Raw genomic sequence first — 24,168 nt, 5'->3', positions numbered from 1 at the left:
CACATCCACAGCTAGGATTTTCCTTAATGGTCCTCATTTCACGTATGTAGTTCCTGTATTATTCTCATCAGAGCATGTCCCCAGATTTTTTTTTTTTTTTTTTGAGACGGAGTTTTGCTCTTGTTCCTCAGGCTGGAGTGCAATTGCATGATCTCAGCTCACTGCACCCTCCACCTCCTGCGTTCAAGCAATTCTCCTGCCTCAGCCTCCTGAGTAGCTGGGATTATAGGCACCTGCTACCATGCCTGACTAATTTTTTTGTATTTTTAATAGAGACGGGGTTTCACCATGTTAGCCAGGCTGGTCTCGAACTCCTGACCTCAGGTGATCCACCCACCTTGGCATCTCAAAGTGCTGGGATTACAGGCATGAGCCACCGTGCCTGGCCATGATTTTGTTTCAGGAAATAAATTTAGCCAGCTGTGGTGGCTCACACCTGTAATCCCAGCACTTGGGAAGTCTGAGTGGGAGGATCGCTTGAGCCCAGGAGTTCAAGACCAGCCTGGCAACATAGTGGGATCCTGTCTCTAAAAAAAATTTTAAAGTTAGGCATGGTGGTGCACCCCCCTGTAGTTCCAGCTACTCAAGAAGCTGAGGTGGGAGGATCACTTGAGCCCAGAAGTTCAAGACTGCAGTGAACCATGATTGTGCCACTGCACTCCAACCTGGGCAATAGAGTGAGATCCTGTCTCAAAAAAAAAAAAAAAAAAAAGCTGGGTGTGGTGGCTCATGCCAGTAATCCCAGCACTTTGGGAGGCCAAGGTGGGTGATCTCCTGAGGTCAGGAGTTTGAGACCAGCCTGGGCAACGTAGCAGAACGCTGTTTCTATTCAAAATACAAACATTACCTGGGCCAGGCATGGTGGCTCACGCCTGTAATCTTAGCACTTTGGGAGGCCAAGGTGGGTGAATCACTTGAGGTCAGGAGTTCAAGACCAGCCAAGGCAACATAGCAAAACCCCGTCTTTAAAAAAAAAATACAGGCCGGGCACGGTGGCTCATACCTGTAATCCCAGCACTTTGGGAGGCCAAGGCGGGCAGATCACGAGGTCAGGAAATCGGGATCATCCTGGCTAACACGGTGAAACCCCATCTCTACTGAAAATACAAAAAATTATCCAGGCGTGGTGGTGGGTGCCTGTAGTCCCAGCTACTAGGGAGGCTGAGGCAGGAGAATGGCGTGAACCCGGGAGGCAGAGCTTGCAGTGAGCTGAGATTGCGCCACTGCACTCCAGCCTGGGTGACAGAGGTTCCGTCTCAAAAAAAAAGAAAAAAAAATACAGCTGGGCACAGTGGCTCATGCCTGTAATCCCAGCACTTTGCGATGCCAAGGCGGGCGGATCACAAGGTCAAGAGATCAAGACCATCCTGGCCAACATAGTGAAACCCTGTCTCTACTAAAAATACAATAATTAGCTGGGTGTGGTGGCACGCGCCTGTAATCCTAGCTACTCGGGAGGCTGAGGCAGGATAATTGCTTGAACCCGGGAGGTGTAGGTTGCAGTGAGCCGAGATCGTGCCACTGCACTCCAGCCAGATGACAGAACAAGACTCTGTCTCAAAAAAAAACCCACAAAAATTAGCCAGGCATGGTAGCATATACCTGTAGTCCCAGCTACTCAGGAGGCTGAGGTGGGAGAATCGCTTGAGCCTGGGAGGTGGAGGTTGCAGTGAGCCAAGATAGTGCCACCGCACTCCAGCTTGGGTGACCCTGTCTTTAAAAAAAAAAGAGAAAAAGAAAAGAAATAAACCTATTATAGCTACAGAAGAGGTCTTTTCAAGATGCTATGGGAGTTGAGAACAAAGACTGACATAGTCTGGGAAGGCGATAATCTGGGAAGGCGATGGTCTGGGAAGGCGATGGTCTGGGTAGGCGATGGTCTGGGAAGGCGATGGTCTGGGAAGGCGATGGTCTGGGAAGGTCCCATTGGAACAAATGGCGAAGGATGAGTGTGAGTTTGCCGTGAGGAGAAGCAGAGGGCAGGCTTTCCAGATGGAGGGAGGGGTATGTGTAAGGATGCAGTGGTAGAAAGAACAAGGCATGTTTACAGAGTGGCTGGTGGGCAGAGGGTCCAGAGGGAACACTGGAAGCTGTGGCTGGATGCGGGGCCTAGAGGAGGACCCACCAGAAAGAAAGGCACAGTATAAGTTCCTGGTTTCAGAAAGCTCCGGCAGGCGTAGGCAACATCACCTCTAGGACCTCTGGGGTCAGGTGGTCCAGTGACAATGCTGGGAGGGGCTATGAGAGATCAGATCAGGAGCTGCGTGTGGGAAGTGGACCTAGCAGGACCCTCCTGAACCTTCTCTGCTGAGGCCTCTGAGAAGCTTTGGGGATGCTGAATCTGGCAGCCTCCACTGTCTGCACCCTGAGGACAAAAGCCATGACTTAGCAGGCCTGACTCAGAGGAGATGCTCAGTAAGTGTTTCCCAACTGAAAGTGGGCAGAGGTGAGCCCCACGGGGGCAGGAACGACGTCTTGCTCATCAATCTCCCTTATAGTGCCTGATGCAGAACAGATATACAGGAGGACAGCCAGGTGGGGCTGCTGCTGGGGCCTGTCCCCAACCCTGTGCTGACCTCTGCACAATCCTGTGACCTCCACAGAGTCTTCCAGGCACCCTTCACCGACCAAGATTTGGGGCCTGAGTAGAGCCTGGCCATGGCTGTCCCGAGGCCTGTCATATAGCCAGGTATGCCAGAGGGACTTGGGAAGATGGGGTCTTCCCGCTCCAGACTCTGAGTAGTGTCCTAGTAGCTCAGGGCCCCAGGCCTTCCTCCTTGGTCCACACACAGGCTTGAAGCCCCTGTGGAATCAGTGCCTTTGGGCCAATGAAAAGCTGATCCTGGCATCGCTCACTCACTCACTGGGTCAATGGCTAATTCCCATTATATAAGACAAGAGCATACTGTAAAATACATTATCTCTTATTACTTCATTCTGGGTTCCCTAGATTGGAACTCTGTTTTCAAACTCAAGAGAACAGTAGAACCATCCAGAGAGCTTGTCCAATAAGCAGATTTCTGACCTCTGCCCCCAAAAGTCTGATTCAGTTAGGTCTGCGGTGGGGCCCACGAGTCGACAGTGTCAACAAGTTCCCCTGATGATTTCTGTACACTCAAGTCTGAGAACCACTGTTCTCTGAGGTCACTTGGGCCCTTAGAGTCACTGCGGTGTCAAACCACAGTACAGAAGTTTACACTGTGACCCAGGACACACCTTATAAAAAATCTGAAACAAAAGTTTTATGACGCAGTATTTACCCCAACCATGGTCATGTTCTCTGCTCAATTTCACTACAAACACGAACTGGTCCAGACCCACTAAATTAGTGGGTTCTGACCCTGGCTACCCATCAGAATCACCTGGGCAGCTTTTACAGTGTGCAGGCCACATCCCGGACCAGTGAGTCAGAAACCCTGGAGGTGGGGTACAGGCATCAGTAGTTGATTTATTGAATTTATTTATTTATGTATTTATTTTTTAGAGACAGGGTCTTGGTCTGTCACCCAGGCTGGAGTCCAGTGGTGTGATCATAGCTCACTGCAGCATCGACCTCTTGGGCTTAAGTAATTCTCCTGCCTCAGCTTCCCAAGTAGCTGAGACAACAGGCACATGCCGCCACACCCAGCTAACTTAAAAAAAAATTTTTTTTTTTTTTTTAAGAGATGGGGGTCTCCCTTTGTTGCCCAGGCTGGTTTTGAACTCCTGGGCTCAAGTGATCCTCCTGCCTTGGCCTCACAACATGCTGGGATTACAGGTGTGAGACACTGCACATGGCCCCTAAACTGATTCTTGTCCCACAAATTGACCATGACGTGCAGGAAAACTTTACCTTTCCTGAAAAATTGGCAAATTCTTTTTTTCTTTCCCTGTTCACGTTTTTCGTCTTCCTCTTTGATAAGAAGAGCTGCATATTGATCCATCCCCTTTTGGAGTTGACTATGGGGACCTGGATAATCAGTCCCAGTAATTATGTGGATTTTTTTTTTTTTTTTTGGAGACACAGTCTCACTCTGTCACCCAGACTGGAGTGTAGTGGTGCCATCTTGGCTCACTGCAACCTCCACCTCCCAGGTTCAAGCAATTCTCCAGCCTCAGCCTCCTGAGTAGCTGGGATTACAGGCACCCGCCATCACGCCCGGCTAATTTTTTTGTATTTTTAGTAGAGATGAGGTTTCGCCATGTTGGCCAGGCTGGTCTCAAACTCCTGACCTCAGGTGATCCACCCACCTTGGCCTCCGAAAGTGCTGGGATTGCAGGCGTGAGCCACCGCGCCCGGCCTTATGTGGATCTTATGGATCTTTAAAGATCTTCCTGGATCCGGCCGAGCACGGCGGGCGGCTCATGCCTGCAATCCCAGCACTTCCGTCCCGTTAGAGGCTTCACCGTGCCTTCTCGTTGGAAGTCTGTATTTCTGGCCGGGCGCGGTGGCTCACGCCTGCAATCCCAGCACTTTGGGAGGCCAAGGTGGGCGGATCATCCGAGGTCAGGAGTTTGAGACCAGCCTGGCCAACATGGCAAAACCCCGTTTCTACTAAAAATACAAAAAAAAAATAGCCCGATATGGTGCCTCATGCCTATAATCCCAGCACTTTGGGAGGCTGAGGCGGGTCAATCACCTGAGGTCAGGAGTTTGGGACCAGCCTGACCAACATGATAAAACCCTGTCTCTACTAAAAACACAAAAATTAGTTGGGCATGGTGGCACATGCCTGTCATCCCAGCTACTCAGGAGGTTGAGGCAGGAGACTCACTTGAACCCAGGAGGTAGAGGTTGCAGTGAGCCGAGATCGCGCCACTGCACTCAAGCCTGGGCAACAGAGACTCTGTCTCAAAAAAATAATAATTACCCCGGTGTGGTAGCACACCCCTGTAATCCCAGCTACCAGGGAGGCTGAGGAATGAGAATCACTTGAACCCAGGAGGCAGAGGCTGCACTGAGCCAAAATGTGCCACTTCACTCCAGCCTGGGTGACACAGTGAGACTCTGTCTCAAAAAAAAAAAAAAAAAAAAAAAAATTCATGGATCCATACGGCTTTCTCCTCTATCACTCACACGGTTTCCTCTTTGCGTCTGTACCTTCTTAGGTAAGGGGCAGAGTGGCCATAAGGGCCGGCCACTATATTCTTGGGGCTGAACCAGGCCAGAGAATGGGCCAGGGGTGGGGCAGCTGAGCACTGAGCACTTCCTGTGGCTTCTCAAGCTCCGGGGGACAGTCTGCAGTGGGGCCCTGCTCCACTCCGCACCGCTGCTGTGGTTTCCTGTTTGCAGCTGCTGTGCCGGGCTGGCCTCCCCAGCCCCTCCACCAGCATATGGATGTATGTGAGGTGGGGGTGCTGATGCTGCCTAGAAAATAGCAGGAGGGGCCTCGGAGAGGTCAACCCAGGAGCGCCCAAGGACAAGGGAGGAGACATAAAGAAGCTGGAGAGGGTCCTGGGAAGGAGACTGAGGCAGAGAACAAAGGGTCCCGACAGCCTCTCACAGTTGGTTCATATCAAGGCGGGTGCCAGGAGGTCTGTCCGCTCCTGATACCTCCTTTCCTGGTCTGTCACTGTGCTTGCAGTGCCAACATTACTGCCCCATGTGGGCCTTTCTTGGGGGCCTGGAGTGAGAGGAGCTGTGGCTGAGTTTGAATCCTGGCTCTGCACTTACTAGCTGTATTTCCCCAGGCAAACTATTTCTCTTCTCTAAGCCTCAGTTTTTCCATCTGTAAAATGAAGACAATGGGAGTACAATCCCCACACATTGTTTTAAGTCACTTAAAGGGTTTAACACAAATGTGGGTGCTGCTGCTCCTTCAACGTCCCTCTTTGCCTCTGCCTTAAGGGACTCGGGCAGCAGCTCAGAGGGAGGCAGGGTCATCAAAGAGACTATCAATCAACTTTGTGTTTTCATTGCAAAAGGCCCTGCACCTGGGATGGGAGACGTCCCACATGAATGTGTGATGTGGCACGTCCCTACCCCTCTTTGGGCCTGTTTTTCAGTCTGTACGGTGGGGAGAGGAGGATCCATGAGGTGACTTCCAATGGGTTTCTAGCTCTGACTGGCTACTGACCCAAGAGATCCTGTCACTGTTTTAACGTTTTGCCAAGAGATCAGAATCATGTGGTGTTTTGGGGAGGGAGGAATCCCTCCTAGTCAGCGCAAGGAAATTCTGTGACTATACTCTATTAAAAATCCTAGTTGCCAATGTATTGGCTGAGCCTAGATCCCTACTGTGGGCCATTCATATTCACTTTTATTTTTTTAAGATGGAGTCTGGCTCTGTTGCCCAGGCTGGAGTGCAGTGATGCAGTCATGGCTCACTGCATCCTGGAACTCCTGGGCTCAAGCAATCCTCCTGCCTCAGCCTCCCAAGTAGCTCAGACTACAGGCAGGCACCACCATGCCTCACTACATTTTAAATTTTTTTGTAGAGAAGTTGTCTCATTATGTTGGCTAGGCTGGTCTCAAATTCCTGAGCACAAGTGATTCTCCCACCTCAGCCTCCCAAAGTGCTGGGATTACAGGTGTGAGCCCCAGTGCCCCGCCTGTATTCATTTTTAGAAATGCAGATTTTTGCTCTATTGCTGATAGGCTCTCATGGCAGCAACATGGCAGACAACAGCCAGACTGCTCGACACCAAGGCTAGGAACTCCAGCCCTTCACATCTGGCCTTCTGCCTGCCCCACCCTCAAGTCATATCATACTTGGCTCTCGGCATTGGAGGGGCAAGCCCTGGCATCACTGTGAATCTCAAATAGAGATTCTGTGCCATGGAACACTGGTTTCCAGTGACCTAGGAGCTCTCTGAGAGCAGGGACCATGTCCACCTCCCTCAGCAGAGATACCTAAGGCCTGACACATACAGTAGGTCCTGTCCTTCCCTGAAGGCTCCCCACATCATGGGTGCTGGAGAAGCATTTGCTGAATGAACGAACATAGAGTGAATATTACAGGTGCTGCATGATGAAACGCTCCTGACTTCAGAAACACTTGGGAAATGCCCAGTTAGGCAAGCGCGACGCCTTAAGAAGTCTTGTGTTAACACGGATTATGAACCTCTCAGAGAAGGATGATTTTCGGTGTCCCCTAAACTGACCCCCCATCTCCTCTATTTCTAAGCAGGTGGCCCACAGAACACACTCAGAGAGTCCCTGTAATGAATCCTCTCGTCTCCCCCAAAGCCCACGCCCAGCACCGTGTCTCTGCTGAGGAGCAGTTCCACTGCCTTGGGAGAAAACCCGAGCTTCTCAGCCCGGCATCCAAGGCCTCTATGCTGGAGCCTTGCTCACTTCTAACCTCCTATTGTCCTGAGGTGCAGCCCCCGGGCCACCCCAGCACCAATGTGTCTTGTTGCCTGGGATCCTGTGGGAACATCCTTCAAGTTTCCACTCATGGCCCACTCCTCCATGAAGCCTCCCTTGATTGCTCGAAAGTTAGCTGCCTCTCCTCTGCTTTCATGGCCTGTCTCCATCTCCCCAAGCCTGGGCCCCCCATGGCTCATATGGGCAGGACATGGAGCTGGGGCTCAGGAAATCTTGGTTGACTGAGGAGTCAGGCAAAGCCTATTTTCTGGGCCGCACCTGCAGTCATATATCTGTGGGCTCTTTTCTTTTTTTTTTTTGAGACGGAGTCTCGCTCTGTTGCCCAGGCTGGAGTGCAATGGCTGGATCTCCACTCACTGCAAGCTCTGCCTCCTGGGTTTCCGCCATTCTCCTGCCTCAGCCTCCCAAGTAGCTGGGACTACAGGCGCCCACCACCTCGCCCAGCTAGTTTTTTGTATTTTTTAGTAGAGACGGGGTTTCACCGTGTTAGCCAGGATGGTCTCAATCTCCTGACCTCGTGATCCGCCCGTCTCGGCCTCCCAAAGTGCTGGGATTACAGGCTTGAGCCACGGCACCTGGCCAGGGCTCCTTTCTGAGACCTCCACGCAGGGAGGGCCTGGGCTGGCGCTGAGCTTACCCACCTCTCCTGGTCTGGCTCTCCCGGATGAGGAAGGCCCCTCCAGGGTTCCCAGGTAACAACAGCAGTTCCTCAGCTTTCTCCCTGCTTAGGCCCTCATACAGCCACCTGGAGGAGTGAGAGAGAGGGACAAGGGACAGGGTCAGCCTGGAGGAAGAGGGAAGCCAAGATTTTACCACCACCTCTGAGTGACCCTCACAAGGCCCTCCCTCTCTGGGCCTCAAAGTTCTACCTGTTCCGCAAAGAGCTGGGCTCAGGGTCTCGGAAGCCCACGCCATCTTTGGCCTCCTAGTCCTGGCTCCAGGGCCCCGGCAGGACAAACTCATGGGGACAGCCTCAGCTTTCTCTGCCTGGAGACCTCATTCCCAAGTAACCTGGGTTGGTCCCAGCCTCTCTGCTATCCCTGCTCAGTGCCCCCAGCACCCTGATTCTATCTACTCACCTTTCTAAGCCCCACCTTCCCAAGAGCTGCCCCTCTGATTTTTTCTTTTTTAATTGAGACAGGCTCCTGCTGTGTGGCCTAGACTGGAGTGCAGTGGCACAATCACGGCTCACTGTAGCCTTGACCTTCCAGGCTCGGGCGATCATCCCACCTTAGCCTCCCTAGTAGCTGGGACCACAGGTGCGCACCACTGTGCCAGGCCCTCACAGGGCATGCTCCCATCTCCTATTTGGACTTTTCAGCATTTTCCATCATGAGATCCTGGCAACCTCCAAAGCCCAGAGCTCCACACCTCCTCTATGGGCCTTCCCAAGCCCCTCCCCTGGCTCCCACGTCTCACAGGCCAACCTGTGCTAGGATGAGCTCTCTGCCCCTCTTGAGGGCAGGGCCTCGGTTCAATTCTCCTCCATCCTCAGCTTTGCTCAGCGCAGAGCCGTGCATAAAGGGGAGCTCTTGTGGGAAGAGAAAGTAGGAAGCTCCGCAAGGCGGGCCTGGGGTGGGAACTCACCCATGGGAGACTTTGGCCACGTGGATGCTGGGGATGTTGTATTCTCTGCCTGAGACTTCAGACAGCACCGTCCACCAGTCTCCATCCCTGGAGAGAGAAAAGAGTCGGGGTACCTTTTTCAGATGAGCCAAGGCCCCAAGAACTGCACATTCAGGGTTGGCAAGGAGCCTCTCAGGCTGGGTCCTGCAGCCACCTGTCCCACCTGTTTCCCAGGCTTCCCTGCATTAGCCTGTCCACGTGGCTCCTGAGTCAGGGCTGGGGCCAGTGGTAAATGGCACGACTTCAGGCTCCCTGCTACAGGGCACTGCCCACCCACTGCCTCTCCCTGTGGGGGTGTCCAGCCGCCTGAAATCCCACCACAGGGTTTCTTTTTTTTTTTTTTTTTTTTTTTTGTTGAGACGGAGTCTCGCTCTGTCGCCCAGGCTGGAGTGCAGTGGCCAGATCTCAGCTCACTGCAAGCTCCGCCTCCCGGGTTTACGCCATTCTCCCGCCTCAGCCTCCCGAGTAGCTGGGACTACAGGCGCCCGCCACCTCGCCCGGCTAGTTTTTTGTATTTTTTTAGTAGAGACGGGGTTTCATGGTGTTGGCCAGGATGGTCTCGATCTCCTGACCTCGTGATCCGCCCGTCTCGGCCTCCCAAAGTGCTGGGATTACAGGCTTGAGCCACCGCGCCCGGCCCACCACAGGGTTTCTGTGAGCACTTCAGCGAAGGCTCATGCTTTTCTACCTGGGGAAGGGCCCCTTCTCCCGGGACAGCATCTCTATTCCTTCCTTCCTTCATCTATTTTTATTTTTTTGAGATAGAGTTTTGCTCTTGTCGCCCAGGCTGGAGTGCAGTGGCGTGATCTCAGCTCACTGCAACCTCTGCCTCCCAGGTTCAAGCGATTCGCCTGCCTTGGCCTCCCGAGTAGCTGGGATTACAGGCACCTGCCACCAAACCTGGCTAATTTGTGTATTTTTAGTAGAGACAGGGTTTTACCATGTTGGCCAGGCTGGTCTCAAACTCCTGACCTCAGGTGATCTGCCTACCTCGGCCTCCCAAAGTGCTGGGATTACAGGTGTGAGCTAGCACACGTGGCCCATTCATTTATTTTTAAAGACAGAGTCTTGCTGTCACCCAAGCTGAAGTGCTGAAGTGCACTGGCTTGATCATAGCCCACTGCAGTCTTGAACTCTCGAGTTCAAGCGATTCTCCCACCTAAGCCTTCCAGACAGCTGGGACTACAGGCACACACCACCATGCCTGGCTCTATTAGTGACACCTGGGACTACAGGCACGCACCGCCATGCCTGGCTCTATTAGTAACAGCTGGGACTAGAGGCACACACCACCATGCCTGGCTCTATTAGTGACACCTGGGACTACAGGCAGGCACCACCATGCCTGGCTCTATTAGTGCATATTCAGGTACCCAGTGCCCATGGACTTACTCAGAGACGATGGTCAATGGCTCCCCGAGTCTCAGCGACAGCTCGGCTGGGCCACCTGCTGGGAAACTGCCCAGGGCCACGGCTGTGGCCTTGCTTCTCTCTAGATGGAGGGACAGAAATGGTCACCCACTTAGCTAGCCCTGCTCCATGCGTGACGTCTAGTGGAGTCTGGCCTGGGTCTGGCTCCCAGCATCAGCCCTCCATAAGCACCCTGATGGAGTCCCATCCACTTCCTAAGAGGGCCACCCTGGAATCAAGCTTTGCCAGCAGAGCTTTGCAGGGCCCTGACAGTGCCAAGAAGGAAAGGAAAGGGGAAGGGAAAGGGGAAGGGGAAGGGGAAGGGGAAGGGGAGGGGGAGGGGAAGGGGAGGGGGGGGGGGGGGGGGGGAGGAAAGGAAGAAAGGAGAGGAGAGGAGAGGAAAGGAAGAAATTTGCAATTGGGTTGTGCTCCATCAGCACCGCATGTAGCGTGAGCGACAGGGCAAGATCCTATCTCTAAAAATTAGGCTCAATGCAGCCTTGACCTCCTGGGCGCAAATCCTCCAGCCTCAGCCTCCTGAGTGGCTGGGACTACAGGTGTGCACCACTACACCCAGCTAATTTAAAACCATTGTTTAGTAGAGATGAGGTCTCGCTATGTTGCCCAGGACATGATGGCCATGAGGCTCAGGATGTGGTAACCATAAGGCCCAATTTCAAGGCTGGGCCTCAGGCGGCAAGGGCACCCTCAGCACAGGATGCACGCCCTCACCCACCCCAGAGGGCAGCCTGCTCAGGCCAGCCAGACTCCCTGTGACTGCCGAGCTTTGTCGCCTGAAAATCCAGCTTTCAGCAGCTGCTGAAGGCCACCTCACTGCACCCTAGCGTCCCTCCCTTCTTTCCCCTGTCCTTTCTCTGTAAGGATTCCTGAGACACTTGTAGCACATAAACGCATTAAGTATGAGAAGCAGCCAGGGTCAGCAAGAAGGGTCCATCTGCATCCTAGACACCCTGTAGGAAGCAAGGTCTTAGAGGACTCTGGTCCTCTAAGATGGAGCTGGGACCCCAAGAAGTGGGGCAGGTGACGCAAACGAGCAGACAAGGATGTGGGGGTTGGGTGGGGGCACCGTGTGGGCTGAAGGGCCTGTGCTCCAGGTGGGCATGGGAAGAGTGAGGCTGATTCTGGAAATGGACTAGTTCCTCCACATCCTCCCAGACACATGTGGAGACCCCTGCAGTGAACCCAGCCTGGAGAGCTCCCCAGGGGTCTCTCCTCTGAGGTCTTTGCAGCATAAGGCCTGGCCATTCCACAGTGCAGGGAAATGTCTGATGCTTGGACAAATGATGCACATCTTGTGACAGGTGCTCTCTGATGAGAATGGGAAAATGTGGCCTAGGAGGGCCCCTTTCCCTCCTGGAAGCCCTGGCCTTGCACCCCTGGGGGCAGCCACCCAGCTGCATACACTACACTGTCCCCCTGAATGGCCTCACTCTGCCTGGCTGACTTACCTTCATCCATTTCCCAACCGAAACGTCCCTTCTTCCAGGAAGCCTTCCCTGACCAGCCACTTCTGCACACACTCTTGGTCAGAATCCCTTAAAACATACTGCCACCAAAATCTAAGTTCTAGTTGGTGATTGGTTTAGCACCTGTCCCTGGGGCTCAACTGTCCCTGAAGGCATGGACTGTGCCTGTCTTGTCTACTTCTGTGTCCCCAGGTCCTGTCACAAGGCCTGGCATGTGGTAGATTTAAAGTGGTTGCAAGAGGCCGGGCGCAGGGGCTCATGCCTGCAATCTCAGCACTTTGGGAGGCCGAGGCACGTGGATCACCTGAGGTTGGGAGTTTGAGCCCAGCATGACCAACATGGTAAAAGCTCATCTCTACTAAAAATACAAAATTAGCCCGGTGTGGTGGCGCATGCCTGTAATCCCAGCTACTTGAGAGGCTGAGGCAGGAGAATCACTTGAACCTAGGAGACAGAGGTTGCAGTGAGCCGAGATCACACCATTGCACTCCAGCCTGGGCAACAAGAGCTAAACTCCATCTCAAAAAGAAAAAAAAAAAAAAAGGTTGCAAGACTGACCGGCCGTGGTGACTCACGCCTGTAATTCCAGCACTTTGGGAGGCCGAGGCGGGCAGATAGCCCGAGGTCGGAAGTTCCAGACCAGCCTGGCCCACATGGAGAAACCCCGTCTCTAATAAAAATACAAAAATTAGCCGGGCGTGGTGGCAGGCACCTGTAATCCCAGCTACTCAGGAGGCTGAGACAGGAGAGGCGGAGGTTGCGGTGAGCCAACATTGCGCCACTGCACTCCAGCGTGGGCGACAGAGCAAGGTTCCGTCTCCAAAAAAAAAAAGAAAAAAATGTGCTTCAATCTGTTTTACTGCAGTGACAGATTAATAGCTTGGTTGGCAGAATTTACTCACAATTCTAAATAATTTTTCTTTGAGGTAAGTAAATCTGCTCGGAATTGTCTTGGCTCATCAGTGTTTGCTTGTCAGCATTTTCTGTAACTGAAATAGGAGTGAGGTGACCCTTGTTCCATTAGTCAAGATCTACCTCTAAGGCATGTTTTTTTTTTTGTTTGGTTTTTTTTTTTTGAGACGGAGTCTCGCTTTGCAATCTTGGTTCACTGCAACCTCCGCCTTCCAGGTTCAAGCGATTCTCCTACCTCAGCCTCCTGAGTAGCTGGGATTACAGGCACCCACCACCACACTTGGCTACTTTTTGTATTTTTAGTAGAGATGAGGGTTCACCATGTTAGTCAGGCTGGTCTCGAACTCCTGACCTCGTGATCTGCCCGCCTCAGCCTCCCAGAGTGCTGGGATTACAGAATTGAACCACTGTGCCCAGCCTACCTCTAAGGTTTTAATTGTTTTGAACCCAGTACTCTTGTTTGAAATGTCCAGCTGTAAACTTTGCTACATATTTGTAGGCACAGTGATGTTATTTCTTCAATGTAGGCTCATAGTCTGTGAAGTTTGCTTTTCTTCTTTTGAGATAGTCCCACTCTGTCGCCGAGGCTGGAGTGCAGTGGCATGATCTAGGCTCACTGCAATCTTGACTTCCCAGGTTCAAGCGATTCTCCTCCCTCAGCCTCCTGAGTAGCTGGGATTACAGGCACATACCACCATGCCTGGCTAATTTTTTTTGTACTTTTAGTAGAGACAGGTTTCTCCATGTTGTCCAGGCTGGTCTCAAACTCTTGACCTCAGGTCTGCCTGCCTCGGCCTTTTTTTTTTTTTTTTGAGACAGAGTCTCACACTGTCACCCGGGCTGGACTGCAATGGCATGATCTTGGCTCACTGCAACCTCCACCTCCTGGGTTCAAGCGATTCTCCTGCCTCAGCCTCCCAAGTAGCTGAGATTACAGGTACCCACCACCACGCATAGCTAACTTTTTGTATTTTTAGTAGAGATGGAGTTTCACTATGTTGGCCAGGTTGGTCTCGAATTCCTGACCTCATGATCTGCCCTCCTTGGCCTCTTAAAGTGCTGGGATTACAGGCATGAGCCACCACACCTGGCCTGAAGTTTGCTTTTTTTAGTCAGCTCCATAAAACAGTGTGCTAAGATTTTCACATCTTTAATTATCATATGGTTGAGGAGAGTTCTACATTACAATGAAAAACTTGAGATGGGGAATTTAGGCGATGTATTGTTTTGTTTTGTTTTGTTTTGTTTTTGAGACAGAGTCTTGCTCTGTCCCCCAGGCTGGAGTGCAGTGGTGCGATCTCGGCTCACTGCAACCTCCGCCTCCCAGGTTTAAGAAATTCTCCTGTCTCAGCCTCCAGAGTAGCTGGGACTACAGGTACATGCCACCATGCTTGGCTAACTTTTGTATTTTTAGTAGAGACAGGGTTTTACCATATTGGTTGAGCTGGTCTCAAATTCCCGAGCTCAGGTGATCCACCTGCCTCAGCCTCCCTAAGTGCTGGGATTTACAGGCATGAGCCACCACCCCTAGCCAATTTAGGTGATTTAACTAAAGTCCCAGTAGCAAAACTTGCACAAAAGCCATATAAGGCACATGTCCCTAGGCTCTGTCCAGGGGAGCGAGGAAATACACCGTGAAGTAGCGTGATCTTGTTATCTGTGCTAGTTGATTTTATGTGTCATTGTGGCTAGGCCACACAACCCAGATATGTGGTCAAATACCAGTCTAGATGTTGCTGTGAATGAGATTGAGTTTATTTATTTTTTTGAGACGAAGTTTCGCTCTTGTTGCCCAGGCTGGAGTGCAGGTGCAGTGGTGCGATCTTGGCTCACTGCAACCTCTGCCTCCCAGGTTCAAGTGATTCTCCTGCCTCAGCCTCCCAAGTAGCTGGGATTACAGGTGTGCGCCACCATGCTTGGCTAATTTTGTATTTTTAGTAGAGATGGGGTTTCACCATGTTGGTCAGGCTGGTCTCAAACTCCCAACCTCAGGTGATCCACCCACCTCGGCCTCTCAAAGTGCTGGGATTACAGGCGTGAGCCACTGCGCTCAGCCGAGATTGAATTTAAGTCAGTAGACTGAGTAATGCAGATGACCCTCCATAATGTGAGTTGGCCTCATGCAATCAGCTGAAGGTCATAAAAGAACAAGACTGACGTCCTTTGAGGAAGAGGGAATTCTGCCTCCAGACTGTGGTCGGACTCAGGACCACAGCATCAGCTCTTCCCTGGGTCTCCAGTCTGCCTTGCCGATTTCAGACTTATAGCCTCCACAATCATGTGAGTCAGCTCCTCAAAACAAAATCTCTCTACACACACACACACACACACACATCCCCCCACACACCACCTATTGGTTCTATTTCTCTGGAGAACCCTAACACCTTATTGAAATCCCAATCAAGGTGTGACTTGAGAAAGGATTTGTGGCCTGTTTGGGGGAACAAGAAATAGACCTGGGGCCATAGTTCCAACATCAAAATACCAGAATTGCTAGGATATTTTTATTGTTCAACTGTCCTAGAAACAGAGTTTTAGTCAAGACTATATTAGAGGCCGGGCGCGGTGGCTCAAGCCTGTAATCCCAGCACTTTGGGAGGCCGAGATGGGCGGATCACGAGGTCAGGAGATCAAGACCATGCTGGCTAACACGGTGAAACCCCGTCTCTACTAAAAAATACAAAAAATTAGCCAGGCGAGGTGGCGGGCGCCTGTGGTCCCAGCTACTCGGGAGGCTGATGCGGGAGAATGGCGTGAACCCAGGAGGCGGAGCTTGCAGTGAGCTGAGATCCGGCCACTGCACTCCAGCCTGGGTGACAGAACGAGACTCCGTCTCAAAAAAAAAAAAAAAAAAAAAAAGACTATATTAGAAAATCATGGTTATAGACTCAGCATATGCATTGTCTATGCTATTTTTCTACCATTAAGACAGTCCTGGCAAGGGCCAGGCATGGTGGCTCATGCCTGAAATCTCAGCGCTTTGGGAGGCCAAGGCAGGAGCATCACTTGACCCCAAGAGTTCAAGACCAGCCTGGGCAACATAGGGAGACTCCATCTCTACAAAAACATTTAAAATGGAGCCAGGCATGGTGGCATGTGCCCGTAGTCCCAGCTACTTGGGAGGCTGAGGTAGGAGGATCGCTTGAGCCTGAGAGGTTCGAGATGCAGTAAGCCATGATCACACCACTGCACTCCAGCCTGGGTGACAGAGCAAGATCATGCATTTAAAAAAGAAAAAAATAGCACAAAAATAAAAAAGACAGCCCTAATGTCACTTCAGGTAATTTCACAGTACCTGTCACGTACACTAGAACAGTATAGCAGAACTTTCTACAGTAATAGAAATGTTCTGTAGTTCTGTGCTGTGTAACAAGGTGGTCGCTCACTACATGTGCTATCAAGCAGTTACTTAAAATAAATGTGGCTGGGGTGATTTAAGACTTTTTTTTTTTTTTTTTTGGTGAGACAGATTCTCACTCTGTTGCCCAGGCTGGAGTGCAGTGGCATGATCTCGACTCATTGCAACCTCTGCCTCCCGGGTTCAAGTGATTCTCTTGCCTCAGCCTCCTAAGTAGCTGGGATTACAGGTGCCTGCCACCATGACCGGCTAATTTTTGTATTTTTAGTAGAGACAGGGTTTTACCATGTTGGCCAGGCTGGTCTTGAACTCCTGACCTCAGGTGATCTGCCTGCCTTGGCCTCCCAAAGTGCGGGATTACAGGCATGAACCACCGTGACCGACCCCGGCCTAAAATTTTAAATTTAAGCAGTTGCGTGTGGCTGGTGGCTACTGCAATGGACAGTGCAGCTCTAGGGGGCTGCAGAGGTGGGGCTGGCCAGCTCGGTGTTTGGATAAACAACTTGTTGGGAAGGAGGGAAGCCTTGGGAAATGCCTGGGGGTCTATCATGCCTCCTGGTTTAATATTCTGGTCAGTGCCTATTGCTTTCTCCTATTTTCTCATTTACCCCATTGTTTACTATTACTGCTAAGGTGGGCTCTATAGGAGCAGGGACCCTGCTGTATGTCTCAGTAGGCAGGGCCTGGTATGCAGCAGGACCTCAGTGGTGCTTATGCTGTGTTGGAGCTGCTGGCTAGGAAGGCGCACAGAGGCAGTGAAGTCTAGTACTGTGTGGGAAGGGCCTGGCTGTCACAGGCCCTGAGGCTTACCTGCTTCCGTGGTCACAGGTCCCTGGCCTTGGACAGAGGGACTCAAGCTTGGGCTTGGCAGGGATTTTCTTCTGCTGGGCAGACTTCCCATTGTTCCTCAGCAGAGCACTCAGAAGCACATCATCGACGGAAATCTGAAAGAGACACAGTGATGGGGACAGAGCCGAGGCTTCTGGCCCAATCTCAGATAACTCTCCCTCCCCAGATCGGCCCTGGCTGTCTCCTCACAGAGCATGTGAATGACCTCCCTCCTGTGGGGCCAGGCTCCAGCCCCTGAAGGCTTCCTGCAGATTGGACGCTGTTTTCTCCACATCTCATCTTTTTTATGCCGCAACAGGCTCAACTTTTTCTTTCTGGGCCTCTGCTTAGGTCCCTCCCATGGGCAGTTATGCCTTCTCCTCTCCTTCAGTCCTGTTTGGATCCTATTCTTCCTTCCCCAGGAAGCCTTCCCAGCCCCTAGCCTTTGTTGATCACTCCTTTGACTTCCTACGGCTCACTTAGAACCCTTTCTCTGACCAGGGATCACACTCTGCTATGGGTGGGAGGGGACAATGACAGGACAGTGAGCTCCCTCCAGGCATACCAGGACCTGTGGCTTGGGTCAGAGGTCTGCAAGGAGGGCTGGGTGTGGTGGTTCATGCCTGTAATCCCAGCACTTTGGGAGGCTGAGGCAGGTGCATGACCTGAGGTCAGGAGTTCAAGACCAGCCTGACCAGTATGGTGAAACCTCATTTCTACTAAAAATACAAAGATTAGGTGGGCATGGTGGCATGCACCTGTAGTCCCAGCTACTCAGGAGGGAGGCTGAGATAGAATTGCTTGAACCTGGGAGACAGAGGTTGCAATGAGCCGAGATCAAGTCACTGCACTCCAGCCTAGGTGACAGAGCGAGACTCCCTCTCAAAAAAAAAAAAAAAAAAAAGAGGTCTGCAAGGGAGATCTGAGCAGGCGTGAGAGATGGTGTCACAGCAAGCCACGGTGACACGGATACACTTACTGGTGTCACAGGGCCAAGTAAGAGTACCTGTCTCAGCCTCCTGAGTTGCTGGGATTACAGGCGTGAGCCACCAGGCCCTGAACTTTAAGAGGCCGAGTACTTAATCCCAGCACTTTAAGAGGCTGAGGAGGGTAGATTGCTTGAGCTTAGGAGTTCCAGACCAGCCTGGCCAGCATGGTGAAATCTAGTCTCTATAAAAGAAGCCACAAAAATTAGCCGGCTGTGGTGGTGCACACCTGTAATCCCAGCTATTCGGGAGGCTGAGGTGGGAGGGCAGGAGGATTGCTTGAGCTTGGGAGGTGGAGTTCACAGTGAGCCAAGATCATACTATTGCACTCCAGCCTGGGCAACAGAGTGAGATGCTGCCTCAAAAAAAAAAAAAAAAAAAAAAGTACCAGGGGTTGTATGATGCAGTGATGACTTGCAAGGCTTCGGGGGACTGACTGTTGAGCCACTTCCCCTCTCTGTGCCTCCTTTTCCTCATCTGAAAAATGGGGATAACAACACTCAACATACAGGTCCGAGAGATAACGCACATGAAAACCCTGGCCAGCCCCCTGTTTCCTTTACCACGTCCTGAATGTCACTTCATCAGAGGCCTCTCCTGGGAGCCTCCCCAGGAGGTCTCGCTCCGTCACCCAGGCTAGAGTGTAGTGGTGCAGTCCTAGCTCATTGCACCCTTGAACTCCTGGGTTCAGGGGATCCTCCCAGCTCAGCCTCCCAAGTAGCTGGGATCACAGGCATTAGCCACCACACCCAGCCTCTTTGCAAGTTTTTTTTTTTTTTTTTTTTTTGAGACAGATTTTTATTCTTGTTGCCCAAGCTGGAGTGCAATAGCGCGATCTTGGCTCACCACAACCTCCGCCTCCTGGCTTCAAGTGATTCTCCTTCCTCAGCCTCCCGAGTAGCTGGGATTACAGGCATGCGCCACCACGTCTGGCCAATTTTGTATTTTTAGTAGAGACAGGGTTTCTCCATATTGGTCAGGGTGGTCTCGAACTCCCGACCTCAGGTGATCCGCCCACCTCGGCCTCCCACAGTGCTGGGATTACAGGCATGAGCCACTGCGCCCAGCCCTTTTTCTTTTTTTTAAGTTATGGGCTCTCGCCTTTTTGCCCAGGCTGTTCTTGAACTCCTGGGCTCCATCAATCCTCCCACCTCAGCTTCCCAAAGTCCTGGGATTACAGGTGTGAGCCATGGGACCCAGCCTCTTGGGAAGTTTTCGTCATTCATTTTAGAGTTCATTTCTTTAATCTGCCACTATCCTGTAACTGAATGAGGACAAGAACTTCTTTTGTTTGCCTATTACTCAGCATTTAGGGAAGCACTCAGCACACATTAACTAAATGAGACCGTTAGCTCTTCGGACAGGTGTCTTATCCTTAGAATAGTTTAAATCCCCAGATTTCCAGGGTAGTGCTGACTTTTCCAAACACTGTATTAAAGTGTTTGGGGAGTGGGAGGCAGAGCTTTGTATTTCTTTTCAGATGGTTTCATTCTTTTCAGTAGGGACAAGGCACAATTACACATTTGGCCCAGTTCAGCTGGTATTCATGGAGTTCCTGCTCTGTGTCAGGCACCTGCCAAGGGCTGGCAGTCCCTGGAGGGGAACCCATGCTCCTTGCTCTGGAGGAGCTCACTGAAGGGGGTGGTGACAGAGTGGGCTCCTTCCTGGATGAGGACGGGTGTCCATCAACATCATGGAGTGATTTCTGTGGCCTCCTGGGCCAGTCCTGTCCGGGGAGTAAAGATCCTACCTTAGCGGATGGAACAGCCTCTCTGTTCTTCAGCCTCATGTCGTTGACATGGGAATAACAATACCTGGGCCGGGTGCGGTGGCTCACTCCTGTAATCCCCAGCACTTTGGGAGGCTGAGGCGAGCAGATCACACGAGGTCAGGAGTTTGAGACCAGCCTGGCCAACATGGTGAAACCCTGTCTTTACTAAAAATACAAAAATGAGCCTGGTGTGGTGGTGGGTGCCTGTAATCCCAGCTACTTGAGAGGCTGAGGCAAAAGAATTGCTTGAACCTGGGAGGCAGGGGCTGCAGTGAGCCAAGATTGTGCCACTGCACTGCAGCCTGCGTGACAGAGCGAGACTCTGTACCCACCCTGCTGCAAAACAAACAAACAAACAAACACCCAATACCTGCTTGCTGCTGCCTCCCTATGGGGTGTTCAGCATTCATCTGGAAGGGAGCTCTTGAACACAGAATGGGCATATGGCATGGAAATGAGTCCTGACAGCCACTTGCTGCTCAGAGTTTTAGGATCCTGCAGCCTGGGTACATTGAAATGGTGCTGCTGTTCTTGAGGAGGTTTTTTGGTTTTGTTTTACATTATTGGGGTCTTGCTGTGTTGCCCAGGCTGGTCTTGAACTCCTGGGCTCAAACGATCCTCCTGAGGAGGAATTTTACAAACCCAAGACCAGGAAACCCCAGGGAGAGAACCTCTGGCTTGGGTAGCGTGAGTGCCCACTTGAACCTGGTTGGAGCTGTGTGGCCTCAGGCAAAGCATGCAAGCTTCCTGCATCTCATCTGTGAATGAGGTGCACCACAGGCGCCACCGGGCTGTGGGGAGAGTCGCAGGAGTCCAGCACAGAGTGGGTGCTCAGTAAGGCTTAGTTTCCTTTCCCCTCCTTCAGGAAGACCACAGTCACCACCTGCAATAGACCGAGAGACTCCTTCCTGCCGCAGGTGGAGCTGGGGGCTGGGCCCAAAGGCAGACGGAGACCGGGGAGCTGTACTCAGGCTGGAAGCCTCCCCAAAGTCTCTGCAGCTCCCCTCACCTGGTCAAGGACTTGGTCAGGTCAAGGCCAATAAGCCCCTGGGAGCAAAATAAAGACCATGCGATAGGCCAGCCTAGGAGGAGGCAGTATTAGCCACAACTTTTATAAGACAGCATCTAATCATTAACTACACAAATTTTTGAAAATCTTACTATGTGCCAGGCACTTTCCGGAGGACATGAGGCATCGGGTGAAAGGAAAAAGTTAGTCAACGGCAGCCGAGATCAGCTCACTGCCCAGAATATTGGTTGTTTTTTTTTTTTTCAATGTCTCACTTGGGCCCCATTTCAGATACAGTGACCAACTCCCTGAGAGGACGACCTTGTGCTTCTGGTCACATAGCCCATTCGTGAAGGGCTGGGCCTGTTGTCATGTGTATTTTGCGCTTCTGAAGATCATTTTTCAGCGGTGGGTGTAAGAGTGATGGATTTGACCAGGCACGGTGGCTCATGCCTATAATCCCAGCAATTCAGGAGGCTGAGACAGGAGGATTGCTTGAGGCCAGGAGTTTGAGACCAGCCTGGGCAACACAGTGAGACCTCCCCGCGGCCCCGCCATCTCTACAAAAATATAACAAATTAGCTGGGTATGGTGGTACATGCCTGTAGTCTCAGCTACTTGGGAGGCTAAGGTGGGAGGATCCCCTGAACCCAGGAGTTCAAGGGTGCAATGAGCTAGGACTGCACCACTACACTTGAGCCCAGGGGTTCAAGTCTATAGTCATGATTACGCCGCCGCACTCCAGCCTGGGTGACAGAATGAGACCCCAACTCAACAAAAAATAATAATGAATTTGGATCGAGTTAAAGGGAGATCTCTCCCTTTCTTTCAACTGAGAAATATCACCCTTTTGAGAGTGAGATTTCACTGTAGGCTCTCCAGCTGAACTGTCTTGAGAGATGATAGCCCTCACATTCCTGCCTTTGGAGTCTCACTGCAGCGCAGAGAGGGGCCCAAAGTCACACAGCAAATGCGCAACTGAGATGGGACTAGGACGGGCGTGAAGACAAGCTGCAGGGAAGAGCGTAAGCTCCAAGAGGCAGTCAAAGGTGGAAAAGGTGGGTCTTGGTTCTTCTGGGACCCCCAGAAACCACCCCTTTTTACAGCCACTCTCCCTTCTCCTTGAGCTGTTTTTTTTCCCAATGGCAAATAAAGCCCAGACCCAGTCTGAGCCGGGGAGATCATTCTTCCTCACCTGGCTCTAGGCCATCCGAGAACAAAAGCAAGCATACTTACTGGTTTGTCATCAAAGGCTTGGGAAGACGGCTCTGCTGAGACGCATGCTCTGGCTGGACAGGTTAGGGCTTTGGGGGCCTTCTGGAAGTCTGCCAGTGTCCTTGGTCCTGGGACACCCAGAACTCTCAGCCTGGGAGGATCTTCAGGGAGAGGCTAGGTGTCGGTTTGGGTAGCTCAGCATCCGTCTGCAGTCAGCAGTTTGTACAGCAGGGATGGATCAGCTGCCCCATGCTCCTGAGGGATTCTGGATTGGGGAACGCTCCCAAGCACAGCCGAGCCAGGGAAGGAAGGCCCAGGGCCCTCTGAGCTCTGTCACAGAGACACAGGCGTGGGGTCCTTGGAGCTCTAGCTCCGACTGCAGACTCTGTGGTTCTCACAACCACCCGTTTCCTCTGACGGCATCACAGACCATGGAGGAGCCACCTTCCCCGAGTTCCTGTTTCTAGGGGAGCAGCTGCTGCCTTGTCATGATCCTGGAGCAAAAGGTTTTTCTCTGGCTTTGTGGCATGGTCTTGTCCAAGGAACACAGGACTGAGGAAAATGAGCAGGAGTTCCCCTGCTGGCCTGACCATAACACTCACTCAGCCGGGCTTAATTGTAGTAATTTCTGGGATCTCCCAAACCTTCTAAATCCAAGTCACCAGACAGGGAGCCCAGGAATCTAAATTTTAAACCAAGCGATTCCCTTGACTGCCGAGTTTGGGAAGCAGTGCCTTCTCAACCTTTAGTGTGCATAGGAATCACCTGCAGATCTTGTTAAACTGCAGGCTCTGATTCAGAAGGTCTGGGGCGGAGTTCAATATTTTGCATTTCTAATAAGCTCCCAGGTGACCCCATGTTGCCAGTCTGGGGACCACACTTTGAATAGCAGGATCTGGACAGTGGTCTCCAAGTGTGGTCCCTAGACCAGCAGCCTCAGCGGGAATTTGTTAGACATGCAACTTCTCAGGCTGCATCCCAGATCCACGGAATCCTACTCTGGGGGTAGGCCCGGCAAGCTGCTTTCATGCTTCCAGGTGATTCCAATGCATGCCCAGGCTTGATTTCTTTTTTAACAGGGTCTTGCTTTGTCACCCAGGATGGAATGCAGTGGCACAATCATAGCTCAGTGCAGCCTTGACCCAGGCTCAAGTGATCCTCCCTTCTCAGCCTTGAGTAGCTAGGACTACAGGTGTGCACCAGCACTCATGGCTAATTTTAAAATTTTTTTGTAGAGATGAGGTTTCACTGTGCTGCCCAGGCTGGTCTCAAACTCCCGGCCTCAATTGATCCTCCCGCCTCCGCCTCCCTAAGTGTTGGGATTACAAGCATGAGCCACGGTCCATGCCTAAGCCTGAGAGTCACTGGTCTAGGATAAAGAATCTGACTCCGGAGGGCTGAATTGTCTTTGATCAGTGTGTTACCTTCAGTCCCACCTTTCATTAAGATTTAACCACACCCTCTTGCTGCTTCCCCATTAGGGGGATTAGTACTCCTGGAGACAAAGGGCCCACTGCACTGAAATGACTCCTGACTCCAGCTCAGCCCATGCAGCCCTTTCTGGGGCCTTGCCAGCTAGAGCACTCCTGCTGAGGTTCTCCCTTGATCCTGGGGAAGGCTGGTTTGATTTTTATCTTTGTAGGCACTCGGCATAGCCAGCTGAAGGAGCCAGAGTGGAGGCACGCTTCTGCACGAAAGTTCTAATCAGGATGTTAGAATGGGTGACATTCACTCAGGGACGTAGGCCTTGGCTTGAGCCCACCTTCCCACTCCTGCTGCCATACAACTCTAATGCCCATCTTCTTATGACAGGCAAATTTCCAAAACAAGCCTCAAGGTGCAGTTCATGAATGGGGCAGGAAGTAGGGAAACTCTGGTCTCTTCTTAAAAGAATCCCACCGCATAACTCTCCTTTTCTACTTAGGGAGGCACCTAAGAATTACAAAATTTAAAATCCTAGGTCTTCCACTAAGAAATATGCACTGGTGTTCCTCCCTGGCTCCTGGCCAGAGCTCTTAAAACCCTTCTAATTTTCTCGGTGACAGAAGTGTTTTCTGTTCTAATGAGGCAACACTTGGTGGGCTCCTGGATGCGGACTGGTCACTAGAAAGACAAAGCCATCATTATGAGCTTGGAGCTTTCAGTCCCACCCTCATCCTCTGGAGTAGGGAGAGGAGCTGGAGATTGAGTTAATGATTGATAATGCTTATGTAATGAAGCTTCTATAAAAATCCTCAAGTACGAGGTTCAGAGAGCT

At 51.7% G+C, this 24,168-nt stretch overlaps 1 protein-coding gene across 1 annotated transcript in view; it reads right to left on the bottom strand.

The window, feature by feature from the left end:
• The window catches only part of SLA2 (Src like adaptor 2), a 37,357-nt gene extending 15,048 nt beyond the window's left edge, over positions 1-22,309 (bottom strand). Inside the window, exons 1-5 of the mRNA XM_025398860.1 lie at positions 21,933-22,309; positions 16,913-17,046; positions 10,328-10,427; positions 8,897-8,983; positions 7,951-8,054 (exon numbers count right to left, since the gene is read on the bottom strand). Of these exons, the coding sequence (XP_025254645.1) occupies positions 7,951-8,054; positions 8,897-8,983; positions 10,328-10,427; positions 16,913-17,003 (382 nt within the window). The 5' untranslated portion in view covers positions 17,004-17,046; positions 21,933-22,309. The remainder of the gene's footprint in view (positions 1-7,950; positions 8,055-8,896; positions 8,984-10,327; positions 10,428-16,912; positions 17,047-21,932) is intronic.
• Between the last annotated feature and the right edge of the window lie 1,859 nt (positions 22,310-24,168).

This window comes from Theropithecus gelada, chromosome 10 (assembly GCF_003255815.1).
Source record: "Theropithecus gelada isolate Dixy chromosome 10, Tgel_1.0, whole genome shotgun sequence".
Taxonomy (NCBI): Eukaryota; Metazoa; Chordata; class Mammalia; order Primates; family Cercopithecidae; genus Theropithecus; species Theropithecus gelada.
Note: the sequence above shows the minus strand (reverse complement) of the source record. Positions and strands in the feature narration are given on the sequence as shown.